Genomic DNA, 15,039 nt, shown 5'->3' on the forward strand with positions numbered 1-15,039 from the left:
GATTAATTGCCAGGAGAGTTTCTTGTCAGTTGGTCCTCTGATCCTCGCACCTGGCGCACAAACCATCTGGCAAGAAGCCAGAGATTCTGTTTGTCGTACGTTGGTGGCCTTTATGTCCAGTTGATGTCATTCTAAATGGGGGCACTGCTGACGTCGCGCGCAAGCCCCCGTTGTCCGTTTGCCATCTGGGGGCGCCGTTCGCGTATTGTCAAACTGGACAAAGTATTGCGTAATAATGGGATTGAAGTGAGCAGCCTCTCAGAAGTGGGGGGCGGGGGGGGTGCAGTGCTAATGTGTTTTTGTGCTGGCATTGTCGGATTTGCGGTGGCTGGAGCGACCACATGCTTTAATCACATTTCAATTTCTTGACGCGCTCGGCTTTTTTCCGTGCACTTTGAAGCTCAAGGAAAAAACACAAGCAAATAAAAGAAACGGAGGTAAAAATGAAAGCATTTGTTTTCTAATTTTTGGCGTTAAAATACGCTTGTTCTGCATTGCTAAAAAAAAAAAAAAAAAGATGAGACATAGCAGTCGAGCCAACGTTCAACCGTCCAAAATCAATGAAGCGGGATGTTGCCGTGTCGGTGCTGCTTCCTGTAATCCGAAAATTACAGTGGATCCAAAAAGGATTCAGGAAAAAGCAAAACAAGCCTACTAAAACTTTTGCTTCATTTTGTTGCATCCCAAAAACCTGGCAGGGGTGTGTAGACTTTTTATGGCCATTGTGGATAAATAAATAAATGTTTCCGGCAACCCTAAAAGTGACTAATATTTGATGCGCATTATTTTTGTGGAAGGTACATTGTGTTCGTACTGAAGATTCATTTGTTTTGTCAGTGGACTGCCTGGACCCGACGTGTTCTGGCCGCGGCGTGTGCGTCCGGGGCGAGTGTCACTGCTTCGTGGGCTGGGGCGGGCCCGGCTGCGAGAGCCCCAGGGCCTCGTGCATGGACCAGTGCTCCGGACACGGCACCTTCCTGGCCGACACGAGCACGTGCAGCTGCGACGCCAACTGGACGGGCCACGACTGCTCCACGGGTAAGTGCGGCCCAAAAAAAAAAAATCGTGCAGCCGGAATCGAACCCACGACCTCTGCACTGTGAGGCCGATGTGCTAACCAATCGCCCACCGTGCCAAAACCGTATTTTGATCCTTTTAACTTTTCTTCTTTGTCCTGAGGGAAAGCGTAGATTGAGAGTGCGCCCTCTAGTGGTTGCTTTCTAACAGCGCTGACATTTGCATCGTTCCAAAATGCAAGGCATCTTGTTTCGTGCATATCAGGGACATAAATGATCCGAAAGAAGTCAACGTGTACAATCATGCAAAGGCTTTGCAAGTCGCAACAGTTCGGGTTGATGATGTTCCGTCTTAATTAGCGTCAGTAAATAATTCCTCGACGGCCAAGCGGAAATAACTCGCTGATGAATGGCGGAAGCCACGCTGAAAAACGACCAACGTTTGCGGCGATCATCCGTTAAATCTGCAGTCAGTGAGATTTAATAATCACACCGCGTCAGTTTTGGTGACAGACGTTTTTTAATACCTCGGCCGACAACAACCTTGACATCCTTGGCAGCTCATATTAACACTCTTGTGTTCTGCCAGAAGACGTCTTGATTCGATATATTTTCAGAGTAATTGCTAGTTTGCTGAAAAGAAAACAGCTTGCATAGAAGTGAGATGTCAGAGGATTTTTATTTTTTTTTTTAACTTCTGGAAGCTTCTTGTTGGATGAAAAAGTAGCTGGATGGTGTTTTTACCTTTGCGGTCTTGTTTTTCAAATGTTCCCTAAAAAAAACAAAAAAAACAAAGCTTTTCATTCTCCAGTAATTTTCCCCGCGATTCAACGCATACGAGAGAATTCACGACGATTCCCCCGATGGATTAAAGCCGCGCTCTGATGTGCTGATAATCACGACATCGGCCTTCGATTGCTTCCACTCAGACAGCAATTTGTTTTTTTCCTGAGATGACAATCTCGGTCCTCAGACGGAAGACTCCTTGGATATTCCAAGCAGTGCTTTAAAGAGGTAATCCGGGGGGTTATTTTGTCGGGGGGGGGGGGAGTAAATGATGATGAGTTTGCGCTTTATCCCGCTTGATCCTGTTTATTGTCAAGTGTTCGTGTAATGCAACACTAAGCTTGCTGCCGGACAGGACGACAAACCGTCGGCAAGGAAGCCTCGCCGTAAATTCCACCATCAGGACTCTCGTGTTTTAATACTTCCAAGGATTAGGTGGGGTTGTCGTCTGGTTTTGAAGCCGTCTTAATCTCAGGCCAAGACACGCGCGCTTGTTTACATTTGCTGGCCACAACGTGACGAGATGCAATTGGAAAAGCAATCGCTTGGGATGTATGGCGATAACTGGAATAAGGCGGCAACAAGACGTTGGCTGACCTTGTGGGGTGTTATCGGAGTTTTGTGTTTTATGGACGGTCATCAAATTTGGCCGGCATGCGATGACAAAAAAATTAATTAAAAAAAAAATAATTGTCTGTTTTGTATATGTGGTTGAAACTTGGTTGCATTTTTTCCCAAAAAATATATTTTGGGTTCTGGAGACTTTTTTTTGTGGGTCTACTCATGATGGACTTGCCGACCAAAATTGATGCAAATCTGGCTTTGGGGGCTAAATTGCCTAAATTAGGGGCGTCAAACTTAAATCCACAGTGGGCCGAAAAGTCAAACTTGAACAAAGCCGCGGACCAGCATTTAATTTTTAAAAAACAATATAAATGTTGATTTTTTTTTTTTAATTAGAAGTGGTTTTATTAATTAAAAAAAATATATAATTTTGAATGTTACTATTATCATATAGAATGTAAAATGGTTTCGTCGTCATTTGGTATCGCCTTGCGGGCCAAATATTATTACACTACGGGCCAAATTTGGCCCACAGGCCACAGTTTGACACCGGTGGGCTAAATGGTGTGACAAATAAAATAAAATATTAGTATCAAAGTCACTTTTCTACGTGTTTTTTTTTTTTTTCCCCACAAAAAGCTTGTTTTGTCTTTTTTTCTGATCCGAGAAGAGAGGCTTCTCTTCCGGTAGATGCGATGCTTATATTGTGACCGAACTCAACTTTCTATCAACATTTAGAACGGCTGGCAGTGAAAGTGTGCAACCAGGATTTTGATTTGTTTATAAATATGGAAGTTTTATTTTCGATAATGAGTCTTAAACACTGTGGAAGACGGCCTTGCCAGGGCTGGCGCTGTGTCGCTTTAGTTTGTACGGTCAAATGAACATCGTCGTCTCGGTTTGTGATCCGAGACCCCCGGAGTCGATGCCGAGGTTGCTCTCGGCTGCTCGTTTCGCCATATGTGCTAACGAGCTAGCGCAAGATGTTCACTTTCCCCGTTGGCGCTTGTTGTGTATGCTGAATATGGATCATGATGTGAAGATGTCGTCTTGATTGGGCGCCAGCGCCGTGGCTTGTTATCACACGCCAGAGTTGGGCAAAGTTTTTTTCTTTTTTTTGATTCGTCAGAGAGACGTCACATGACTCCGATTCGCTGTTCCAAAATGACCTCATCAACGTTTGATTGCATTTAGCCAATCAAATGACGCCGGGCAGTCACATGACTGCATCTCGGTTTGCTTAAAAAAATGTCGCATTTTAGCCGACTTTGAACCTGCGCTGTGGAAACAAAGAAAATTCATTTACGCAGATTTTTTTTTTTTTTTGTGCCTGAATTTAAGATTTAAGATCATAGTCTGATAAAGGAATAATAAATCCGAACTTTCCTGCAGCGCAGTACTTCAGTATATTTTAAGTTTTTTTCGCTAAATACTTTTTCTCACTTGAGTAATTATATGAAGGACTACTTTTGACTTTTAATTGAATCATATTATCCTAAAGTAACAGTACTTTTACCGGTGTAACATTTTTAGTCACTTTTACTTGGAATCGTACAAAAAAATGGATATCTTCTTTTGCTTTTAGCAAAGCGGCTGCATTTTCTTCTCACGGATTCAATACCATTCTTACAAAAGGCTTTAGAAAGTTGCTATCAAAGTGAATGATCCCCCCCCCCCCCCAAAAAAAAAAAAAAGACGGAGTCTGCTGCCATAAGGCCGACACCGTCCGCGTCTGCGCTTTTTCTAATGGTCTTATTAGATTCGTATTGTGTGAAAAGGCGGCCGAATTCCTTTCAATGTCCGCGACACAAGGTAGTGAAGCGTGGCCGCCTTTCCTCCACAATAACTCGTGGATTTGTCTTCTCTTTCGCTCCTGTCACCTCTCACTTCCCCCCCCCCCGGCCATCTTTGTCTCCCACAGAGATTTGCGCAGCCGACTGTGGCGGCCACGGCGTTTGCGCGTCGGGCACCTGTCGCTGCGACGACGGCTGGATGGGCGCCGGATGCGACCAACGGGCGTGTCACCCGCGCTGCAACGAGCACGGCACCTGCAAGGACGGCAAGTGCGAGTGCAGTCCCGGCTGGAACGGAGAACACTGCACCATCGGTAGGACGGGCCCACGCGTTGCTCTTCAAAGAGGTTTTGCGTGATTCGGCTCAGAGATGAGACGGGGGGGGCGGGGCGGGGAGGAAGCATGCTTAATTGAATTTGTGCGACTCAGTAAAGCATGAACGGGTTTACTCAAGGATCCGAGGCTTGCCTTCATGCATTTTAATGTGGGAATGTGCTAAGGTGTCCTTTGAGTTGACTCATCCTCATTTCCGACCGCTCGGCTCTCTGTGTGTGTTTGCTCTCCTTTGCACCGCTTGTTCAAGGTTTTGTCTGAATAGCAACAGCTTTCTTGAAACCTCACGCTTTTTTTTTTTTTTTTTGGACGTTTTGGCTTGAAACCAGATTACAGTTTTTCTTTTATGCCCCCTTTTTTCACTGCACGCAACCCATTGTGACAAATGAGGAGACACGGACGGCTAGCGATGACCAAATATGCATCCAAAAATAGGCAAAACATCCTGCGTCGTTTCCACTGGGCTGTGGCGCTTCATTTTCTGGATACCTGCAGTCTCTTTTCTTCTTTGTATCCTTAAGCCCCTTTTCACACTGCACTTAGCAGGCCGTCGTTAAAACCGTTTGCTGGGCGATGCGATGACAAAAGTGGTAGAAATTGAAAAATGTTCGATTCTGGAGTGGCGATGCTCTTGGTGCTATTTTGGCAAATGTATTTCCCGGTAATGGCATGAGGACAATGGAGGAAAGCTTCGGGATGACTCAGTTCTTACTTCCTGTTACTCACCACTTCCAAATATGAATTTCCTTTTCTTAAACCTTTTAGTTGAAAAACAGTGCCACCTGGAGGATTAAAAAAAAACACCAACTGGTTCATGAAGCAAATTTGAAGCTTCATTTTCATCATCACGACTTATTTCTCAATGCCAAAACGTATTTATTTTTTTTGCATTTTTGTCGGAGTCGTGCTAGACCGCATGGGACCCCCCCCCCCGCCCCTTTATTGTATTTGGGTTCTGATGATGACGGGTATTGTGAAGACTGACAGCTTTTGAAGTGTGACTGGAGCGCAGCAGGACAGGTGCCTTTCTATTTAGTTAGCGGCCCCGCTATTTAATGTCAGGCCTGTCAGAGCGGCTCAACGTCAAGAGCGCTGGGCCATCGGCAGGTCGCGATGTCTCAATTCTCATGCTGGGGTCTCCTGACAAGGAGCTTGAGGTTCCCCAAATAATAAACTCTTAAGTTGTATCTTTTTTTTTTTTTTTTAAAAGTGAATAAAACAAACATAAGGAAGCGCTTCCGCATCCCGACTTGAAATTTACTCGACACGTCACGTCAATCTGACATCCTTGCGTGACTAATCGTTAATCTTGATCGCGATATTAGTCCTTGGGAAAATCTGAGTTAATGCTCGTAAGATTGCAACTTTTGATGCCATTTAAGAAAATGAATTTGTCATGCTTATCAAAGGATTTTCTCTCTTGAGAGCGGGCATCTTTTTAATTGCTACGGCATTTAGGCGCACACATGACAATTAGGTCTAATGAGTGTTCAGATTATGAGGTGATCTTGAAAAAAAAAAATGTCTCTCCTGTAAAGGGTGGTTGGGCTCCAAAAATTTAGACGAGGCTTGCTTCTTCCGCTCTTGCGTGATTTGTGTCATTGTTTACGTTCATGGAGGGATGGCTCATTTGTGACGGTGATTCCAAAGAAATTCTTCGGTGGCGCGCGTGTGCCAACTTCCATCCCAAGTTGTGTTTGTGTTTCCTGTCTGGGGCACGTTTGCGTTCCCTCTGGGGGGGGGACGGGACGGTGTAACCTTTCGATTGCAAGAGTCGATTCCAGAGGCTTGTTGGCGGTTTTCTAATTTCCTTGTTTGCTCTCCAACAACAACAACCCTCGGGACGACGAGTGCACTTAAGTTTAGGCGCAGTGAAACTCGGGGGCGACTGATGCAAGATGCTCGCTCGTCATTGCCCTCGCTTAAGAAGCCATTTTAACCGGAAAGAAAATGGACCGTGACGTCAAGAGCTCAAAGGGGGCAGAAAGGAAATTCATGACTATATGGAAAATTAAGATTTTAATAAAAAGAAATTAGCTAATAAAACTCAAACAATTACAGCACAATTGACACCTTCTTGTCACACGCTAGTTGAAATCACTCATTTTTATGGTGAAACATTCTTTGGGTCACATTGACCCATGAAAACAGTTCAATCGACCTGTGGTTCAGAAATCAGCTGGTCACATTGACCCACATGTATTTTTATGGTTAAACATGCAGCGGGTCACATTGACCCATGAAAACGGTTCAATGTGCAGCACCTTGCTTTGACCTGTGGACATATTTATGGTTCAGTAATCAGTGGGTCACATTGACCCACAGGCTTTTTTATCGTTAAAACATGCAGCGGGTCACATTGACCCATTCAAATGGTTATGATTATTTATGTAGCGGGTCAAACCAACTTCTGGACTTTTAGATGGCGAAACATGTATTGGGTCACATTGACCCATGAAAACAGTTCAATTGACCCGTGGACATATTTATGGTTCAGCATTCAGCGGGTCACATTGACCCATCTAAGTTTTTAGGGTATAATATGCAACGGGTCACATTTAGGCGTGGATGTTTTTTGCGGGTTAAACATTCAGCTGGTCGAACTGAGCTAGAAAAACTGTTCTGGTCAAATATGTAAACCGGTCACACTGACCCGATGCAATCAGTTATTGTCGTTCTTGAGCCGGGACTCAGTCTGTGAAATTTTAATTATTGATAAACCCTTTTGAGGTCTCTGGTAGAATATCCCTCGGCGGCGTCCGCTAAGTAGCCAAAGATCACAGTTTCAAATCAATTGTCCCGATCAAGCCGACTCGTTTGGCGTCTGCCGTTCGAAGATGCAAACGTCCCACGGTCAAAAAGACCCTGAACTCCTCTCGTGCTTTTTTTCAAAGCGCTCCGGCGAGAGACGCGCCGTCCCGCGGGATTCTGCATGGCGCCTTTCCATCCTCGCGTTGGCTCGTGTTTGTCGTCTTTGCTCGTGTTGCATGCTTTCTTTTTGTTTTGGTGGCACACTAACACTCTGTCTTGCTGTCTCTACCTTCCCTTACGATATTGTCCTTGTCTTTTATCTCCCAAGCTCACTATCTGGATAGGGTAGTGAAAGGTACGGCATACCTCTTTTTTTTTTTTTTCTTTCCCACGTCATCCTTCGTCGTTTGTGTGACTGCCTTCGACTTTGTCGCGGACACGCCGACAAACACTGAACGCCAAACAACGCCACCCTTTTTGCACCATTGTCACGCCATCATCTCCACTTAGCACCTTCACACCCACTGAGTCGAGTTGTGCAACCTTTTCCATCCGTCTGAATGTTGGGGGGGAATCTACAGTCGGGATCAAGCAGCTCAGCGTGTTAGCTTAGACGGCTAAGCTTGCTAGCACCGCATGTCGGAGCTCGGCCTCACGCCGTTTGCATAACTTTATCGTTTTGCAAAATTACGAACAGAAGAGTTGTCGTTATGTTACGACAAGACCATCCATCCATCCATTTAGACAATTCGCATGCATGTTTTTGGAATGTGGGAGGAAAACCGGATTACCCGGAGAACATGCAAGAAGGCTGGAGCCGAAAATCGAACCCGGTACCTCTGCACTGCGAGGCCATCGGGCTAACCGTCATTTTGTGGGCATCAAAGGAGAGAAACTTGAGTGCGTCCAACCCCCGCCTCTCCTCCCCTGACAATCGACCCGATTGAGAACCTTTCAAGCCTCCTTCAGCAAAAGGTCCATGAGGGTCGGGAGAGGAGCAAAAGATCTCCGACGTTGAGAAACGGTTCACGTCCAAACAGCCACTCCGGGAGTCTGGAAAGAAATTCAAGAAGAGGCTGTCCGAAGATTCACAAGTTCAATGGATGCAAGAATTGCTGCATAGCGGTCTCTTGATTTTAGCTAGCTCGTGAAACCGCCACGTCCGCGTTCTATGCTATGCTATCGTCAACACTGCGCTACGGGTGAAAGGCAGAGCTGCTAGCTACCATGCTAGCGAGTAAAACTAAGCTAAGCTAATGAGTTGAACGACTTTTTCCGTCGCCATAAAATAAGGTTGCACTCTTAGTTTGTTCGCCAAAATGTTCACTTTATGCTACTTGCTAAATCTGTGTTGCTAGCAAACATAGCTTTCTACTCGGCTGATGTTAAATAAATTAAATCTCGATATTTTCTATCATTCGTAGCCTTGAGCAGCTGCCGCCTTTCTTCGGGGAAATGAAGAGAAAATCGTATTGTGTTTTGTTTTGTTGTGACCACGGCGCATTATCTATTCTGCCTTTTATTGAAATTGATTTTTAAGGAGCCCTTCATCATTTGGGAGAGGCCTTTTTAAATCAGCGAATGCCAAAGCTTTATTGATTTTCTGGGCAGGACGGACGACGTGGTTAAAAGCTTGGCTGCATTTGATTATCCGACATGCGGAACAACGGCACATATAAACTGATTTAAGAAGTGCGCGTTTTAATCAATCAATTCCAAGAAACACAACTTTTAAAGTTATTACTTATTTATCTTTTAGTTTAAATTCATTCATTATTATTTCTTTCTTCATTTCATTCGATTATTGGCACAATGGCCCAAATCATTTTTAACATTTTGTCACCACATCAATTGTCTTCTTATTTTTTATGACATCTTTTCAACTTTTCGTTTGTCAAGATATTGAACTTTATCGGTTGATTTGTTATTAGCGTTATTGTAAATGTATTTAGACTGCAGACGATTTATGGAAAAAATGCATTCGCATTTGATTGCTTTAAATATTACTTCAAAAATTTATGGTCAGCATAACTTAAAAGAAAATATTTGAATCTGTGATTTTTTCAATAAATAGCAACAGTTAAAAAAAAAATTATAGTTGATTTTAGGAGTAAACCACAAACAAGCGAGGGATTAACAGCCAAAAACAAGCTAGTTATGATCCCTGCTAACCAGAGCCTGAGCCACGCTGTGTTTGTTTACGGCACCGAAGTCACACTTCCTGTCTGTGCCTTACTTAACCTTTAAAGTTGTGTTGCCATTATTTCCACAAAAACTTCCCTTCACGTCCCTCCTTTCATCACCCCCCCAACACACACACACACACACGCGCGCACACCTGTCGCTTTCTTCTCCGACGCCGACATCCGTTTTCCCGCCATTTGATGTGAGCTCAGAGAAGGCTCCTCGCACTTGACAAAATGGGTCAGCTCAGCAAGGCGGTTATCAAGGCAGCTCGCTAACAACACCGACCGTGACAGACGAGCGCGTTTGATATCCCCGAGACGTATCCCGCGCGGCGCGATTGCCATCGCACGTGACCAGATAATCGGCAAATAACGCGCGGCGCGGGCCTATGCGCAGAGAATAAACACCGTTGGTTGTGTTTAGCATCCCGCTTTCCAGCTCACCAAAATATAGCCCCCCCGCACACACGCGCGCACACGCACACGCATATCTTCAAACGCTGCTTGTTCTGGCGTCCTTGCTGCGTTTGGCTCCTCACAATGGTGGAACACACACAAGTAATCTCGTTGGGTTTCATTCAGTAGTCCATTTTCTTGTTCTATACATTCAGAATTGTCAGCACCTATGTGTTCTAAATCCATTCTCTGCAATTCTCTAACAAACAAATCCAAATAGCATAACATGTTAAATAAGGTTAGTAAGTTTTCTTTTTTTAGAAAATGCATCAATCGTTTTGTTGTAAAGGAAAAAAAAACAAATTTACAAGAAAATGAAAAAAGATTGCATGCCAAAGCAGCAGGTGGCGCTGTAGCCAGTTTATTTTAAAGCTGTTTTGGCCAATCAAAAGTCATTTTAACGTACAATCGCATCAGCTATAAAATAAGACTTATGAGATGGCAAAAGATAAGTATATTTAAAAAAAAAAAAAGAGAGAGAATATTTGGGGATATTTGCGAATTAGCTCCATACGGTGTAATGCCATTTTTGCAATTTTAGCTTTGCAAAAGTAAATTACAACAGTGGTTATTGTATGGTAATTTTAACGGTAATTTGTTTTGCATTTTAATAAGTCATTTTTTATTGACCAGCCAGTTTGTATTTTTCAATTTATTTCACGTACTTCAAAAATGCATTTGATCTCACTCATTTTCAATTTATCGGCATGAATTGAATTGTCGTCCTCCTGAATCGCCCACGTGCACAACTCACCAATAAGATGCCGTGTCCCCAAAAATTTGAAACGGTTGTTACTCGCCAATGAGCTCCTTTTATTTGTTAACGGCCCGCGTTAACCACATGAGTGAATAATGACGTAGCGTGGACCTTTTTGTTCAATAGCCATCATGGCTGCAGACCATTTCGTGCGTGTTAGCACGTGATAGTAAGTAGCGAGTAAGAGAAACAACGTGTGTCATTATGCAGCATAAAGGCGGGTAATGACTCCAGTATCGACTGTGAGGATCGGGCGCATCTGAGTGCACGGCGAAGGGATATTAGCGGCTTCGCCGAAGGTGTATCGCATTGATCAACTTCAAGTGTAGGGTCATTACACCGCCCCCACCCCGCCCACGGCACTCGCCGTGCAACAATCACAAACCAGAGCGCGTGTTTTCGCGTGAGCGCGTCAACGTCGGCGAGCGCCGGTCCATAAATAAACGCGCTAACCCAGTGGTTGTCAAACTGCGGTTCTGGGGCTCACCAGTGGGCCCGCAAGATGCAGCTCGGGCGATCTGCGGTATTATTTTCATTTTTAAAAAGTGCCGACCTAAATATGGGAACTGTTGTGGAAACTCATCTCATCCCTTGCGCTTGTGTTTGCCTAGAGGGTTGTCCCGGTCTGTGCAATGGCAACGGCAGGTGCACCCTGGGTAACGGCGGCTGGTATTGCGTCTGCCAGCTGGGCTGGAGGGGCAGCGGCTGCGACACCTCCATGGAGACGGCCTGCGGCGACGTCAAGGACAACGACGGAGGTAAAACGTGCACGAGCACGTGTGCCACCCGCTATTATAAAAAAATAGCATTTTCGTCGCAAAACAAATCTACACCGTGGAGTTAATCGTCGCTGCGCACAATGGGCAAGGAGAGCGCCACTGCCAACTACTGGAGTGGAGGTGCAACTACACTTTTTTGTTCCCCAGGTTCACACGCGCCCCTTCAGCATCGCACTCTGCCCCCCCAGGGGGGCTCGCCCCACTATTTGAGAAGCACGGCACTTACAACAGGACTGCGAACAGAAAGATGCCAGCAACTGCTGATTTAAATTCCAGCTAAGAAACAGGAATCATTTCCGCATTGTCGTGCGCAAGATAAGAAAGGAGCCCGGAGGAAAGCAATCACAGAGCCCATCTCGCTGAACGACTCAAATCTTAACCAGCGTTTAATATTTGAAATCGAGACAAAATATGCCTTTTTATTTCACTCACTTCAAGCATTTCTTTTCCTCAAAATTTGAATATTATCCTCGCTGAATAAATGCACTTGAATTAAGGATTGTATTTTCCTCGTATTTTTTTTTTTTTAGAAAGAAGCTTTATTATTTATTAAATGCTAAAGAAAACGTCTCCAATAATTATGCTTCCAAACGACAAATTTTAGCGAGGTCACCTCGACATGAGAGCTTGTGAGAGCTCGAAATCTCATATGCCGCCATCATCTTGGCATTTTTAACAGCGGAGGTAAGCAGCTTTTTTTATTGGAAGTCTGCATTTTATTTGGACCACCCTGCCCAATAATTCATCGCAAATGATTGAGCGTACCCCCAAGTCACGACTCGCGCACCCCCGGCTTGAGCAGCACCGCTCTAAGCAGCCCCGAGCGCTGACAGGCACACACTCGGCGCCCCTCGGCCGGGACGTGACTTCCTGCGCTGTCCAACTCACTGTGGGCGCCAGCTCTCCGCAAGCGTGCTTTTATTTAAGGAAGACTGACGGACAGCGGCCTGTTTATTTTTTGAGCTCCCCCCCATTGTCACTGATAGTTTTTTTTTTCCAGACCCACATCAGGGCAAGGAATCACTCCGAGTACTTGCCAATACTGAGTACATTTTCACATAAAATATTATTTAACACAGTGACGTCTTTCTGCCGCAGTATAGCGCCAACTACTGCTGAGGAGGACTTAGTCCAGATGGAATTTCAAATTTTTTTTTTCGTTTTAAATATCGTTGTGGTGTCCTTGACAATGTGTGCCCTTGCAGACGGGCTAACGGACTGCATGGATCCCGACTGCTGCCTCCAGGCGACCTGTCACGCCACGTCGCTGTGCGCGGGCTCGCCGGACCCCCTGGACATCATCCAGGAGACGCAGGTGTCGTCGGGTAACCAGGGCAAGCCGCAGAGCTTCTACGAGCGCGTGCGCTTCCTGGTGGGCCGGGAGAGCACTCACGTGGTGCGAGGCGCCAGCCCCTTCGACGCCAAGTGAGTCACCTTTGGCGCGCTCCTTTCGGCCGCGTTCACTGGCCACTTCATTAGGTACACCATCTGCATATCTTATATACCGACGTCGGACGTTGGTGTGGAGAGGCCTTAAAGGGCCAAAATGCCGTTAAAAACGACGACAGCGATTGCAAAATGAAAAGTGACAACGTCAAATTGTGACAAACTTGAATCTTGGACAATAATACATCCATCCAATTCTGAAAAATAATTACCTATCATCTATCCTATTTTATCGGTCAAACTTGAGCATTATTATTGTATATTTTAAATATCACTGATGTACCTCCAAAATCAGCATCTGTCAAATCCAAAGTAGGGCTGCTCGATGATGAAAAAAAAATATTAATCACTATTATTTTCGTAATAATTGATTTGAACGATTTTTGATTTTTTGGGTACAAAATGAGAACAAATGTGTAAATGGAAACAAAATTCAAACAAATCAAATTTCTTTTATTTTAAATAATTTATTAAAAAAAAGGTTGACACGTAAATAAATTCAAGCATGGTTTCCTTGTATGAAGAAATTAGCCAATTTTCTAATCGTCGAGTGTCATAATCATCATTAAATTTGAATTCTTCTTTGGAAGGACCCTGAGGTGATTTTTTTTGTCATTGATTTTATATTTATTATCAGTCAAAACTGAGCACATGATCCTTTGACACAGCTCTTATATTGCATCTCGCGCGCGAATCTCCTGTAGCCTTCAAGCCGAATGTTAGCCTACTTTCCATGCGCGTGATCTTTAAGACGCCACACCAGGCACGCGACTTGTATTCATCTCAAAGCAATTACATCCAATCAACAAACCGTCCAACAAGTTCCAGGAGGCCGATAATGAATCGTTTGAAGTGTAGAACTGTGGGCCTGCAATGACTAAATGCGGCGAAAATAACATTAGCAAGGAGCCCGCTTGTTGCTCGTTATTGCGTTTGCAGAGTTATTTAGCACGTTATTGCTTAAGACAACTGCGCTATAAATAACTCCAGCAAAAGCAAGTGTCGCAGGGGTGGGTTTTTTTGGGGGAGGAGGAAGGCAGCTGGATGGAGTAATGGAGGGTGAAATGGGCAGCCGGCGGTGGTTGCGCGCCGCTTGACGGATGACGGACAGATGATGATGGACAAACACGGAACGAGGGAGGGGAAAAAAAAAAAGCGACGTGAACGGCATCTCGTATTCATGTGTTGTGATTACTTTTACTGTAATCTATCTGAGGCCCGCTCCCAGAGGCGCGAGGCGCACCGCAACGCTGCTTTCATATTCCACAGGAAGGCTGTCAGAGTAGCCCCCCCCCCGCCCTCCCCTGCCGCCATCCCCCCCCGACGCTTCTCGACGCCTTTTGTTTCCTTCCTGCTTCATCTTTAATCGCTCGTGCGACTCTCGTCACCTTATTTGCATCCCGCTTTGGAAGCCGCACGTCTTTTTTCACTTGCGACAAATCAGCATCAAAACTGAAAAATAAGTCAACAATATCACATTTTTTGACTTTGCTATTAGCATTTTTTTTTTAATCGTGTCAGGAAAACAAACACTGCCGTGTGTTGTGATTTTCTGACGGGGGAGGTTACGGCTTCAGACGCCACTATTTTTAGCAAAACTTTGTTACGGAAGCCAACATACGCGTTTTTTTTTTTTTTAAAGTGTCTCGGTTCAAGCAGGATAATTTTTCGCAGCACAAGGGTATCATGTTTTTTTTTTTTTTTGTGGAACTCAAACTACTGTTTGTAATTGCCTAAAAAAACGATTTGGACTAAATCTGTGCTGAATAGAATGCCCATCATCTTATTATGATTGAGGCTCATATTGAGGACTTCCTGAGTCTAGTTCAGTGCTTCTCAATTGTTTTCTGTTACGCCCCCCCTCCCACCACCCACTCTCCACCGCAACTATATAAATAATATAATTTTTGTTGCAAAACAAAACTACATCGTAAAGTTACAATGCTGCACAATGGGCAATGAGAGCGCCACTGCCAACGACTGGAGTGGATGTGCAATTACACTTTATTGTAGTATGGTGCAAAAAAAAAAAAAAATCAAGAGTCACATACGACGCCCCCTATCTGCATTGCATTGCATCAGAATTTCTGTGTTGATCTATTTTTTTAGGTTACGCAACAGTTTGCAGCAACCGGTGGTTAAAAGGCAGGCGTTGATGCGTTTTTTTTTTTT

General features: G+C 44.6%; 1 protein-coding gene across 11 annotated transcripts in view; it reads left to right on the forward strand.

Annotated features, from left to right (window-relative positions):
- The window catches only part of tenm4 (teneurin transmembrane protein 4), a 152,224-nt gene that overhangs the window by 85,248 nt on the left and 51,937 nt on the right, over positions 1-15,039 (forward strand). For 7 of the 11 annotated variants that reach the window (XM_088301570.1, XM_088301569.1, XM_088301571.1 and 4 more), the window contains 5 exons: positions 838-1,038; positions 4,288-4,473; positions 7,572-7,598; positions 11,254-11,400; positions 12,627-12,846. In XM_088301570.1, coding sequence (XP_088157696.1) covers positions 838-1,038; positions 4,288-4,473; positions 7,572-7,598; positions 11,254-11,400; positions 12,627-12,846 — 781 coding nt within the window. The remainder of the gene's footprint in view (positions 1-837; positions 1,039-4,287; positions 4,474-7,571; positions 7,599-11,253; positions 11,401-12,626; positions 12,847-15,039) is intronic. The other 4 variants (XM_088301572.1, XM_088301573.1, XM_088301576.1 and 1 more) reach the window with 1 other exon arrangement.

Source organism: Idiotropiscis lumnitzeri, chromosome 7, assembly GCF_059441095.1.
Source record: "Idiotropiscis lumnitzeri isolate Australia: NSW breed Sydney's pygmy pipehorse chromosome 7, RoL_Ilum_1.0, whole genome shotgun sequence".
Classification (NCBI taxonomy): Eukaryota; Metazoa; Chordata; class Actinopteri; order Syngnathiformes; family Syngnathidae; genus Idiotropiscis; species Idiotropiscis lumnitzeri.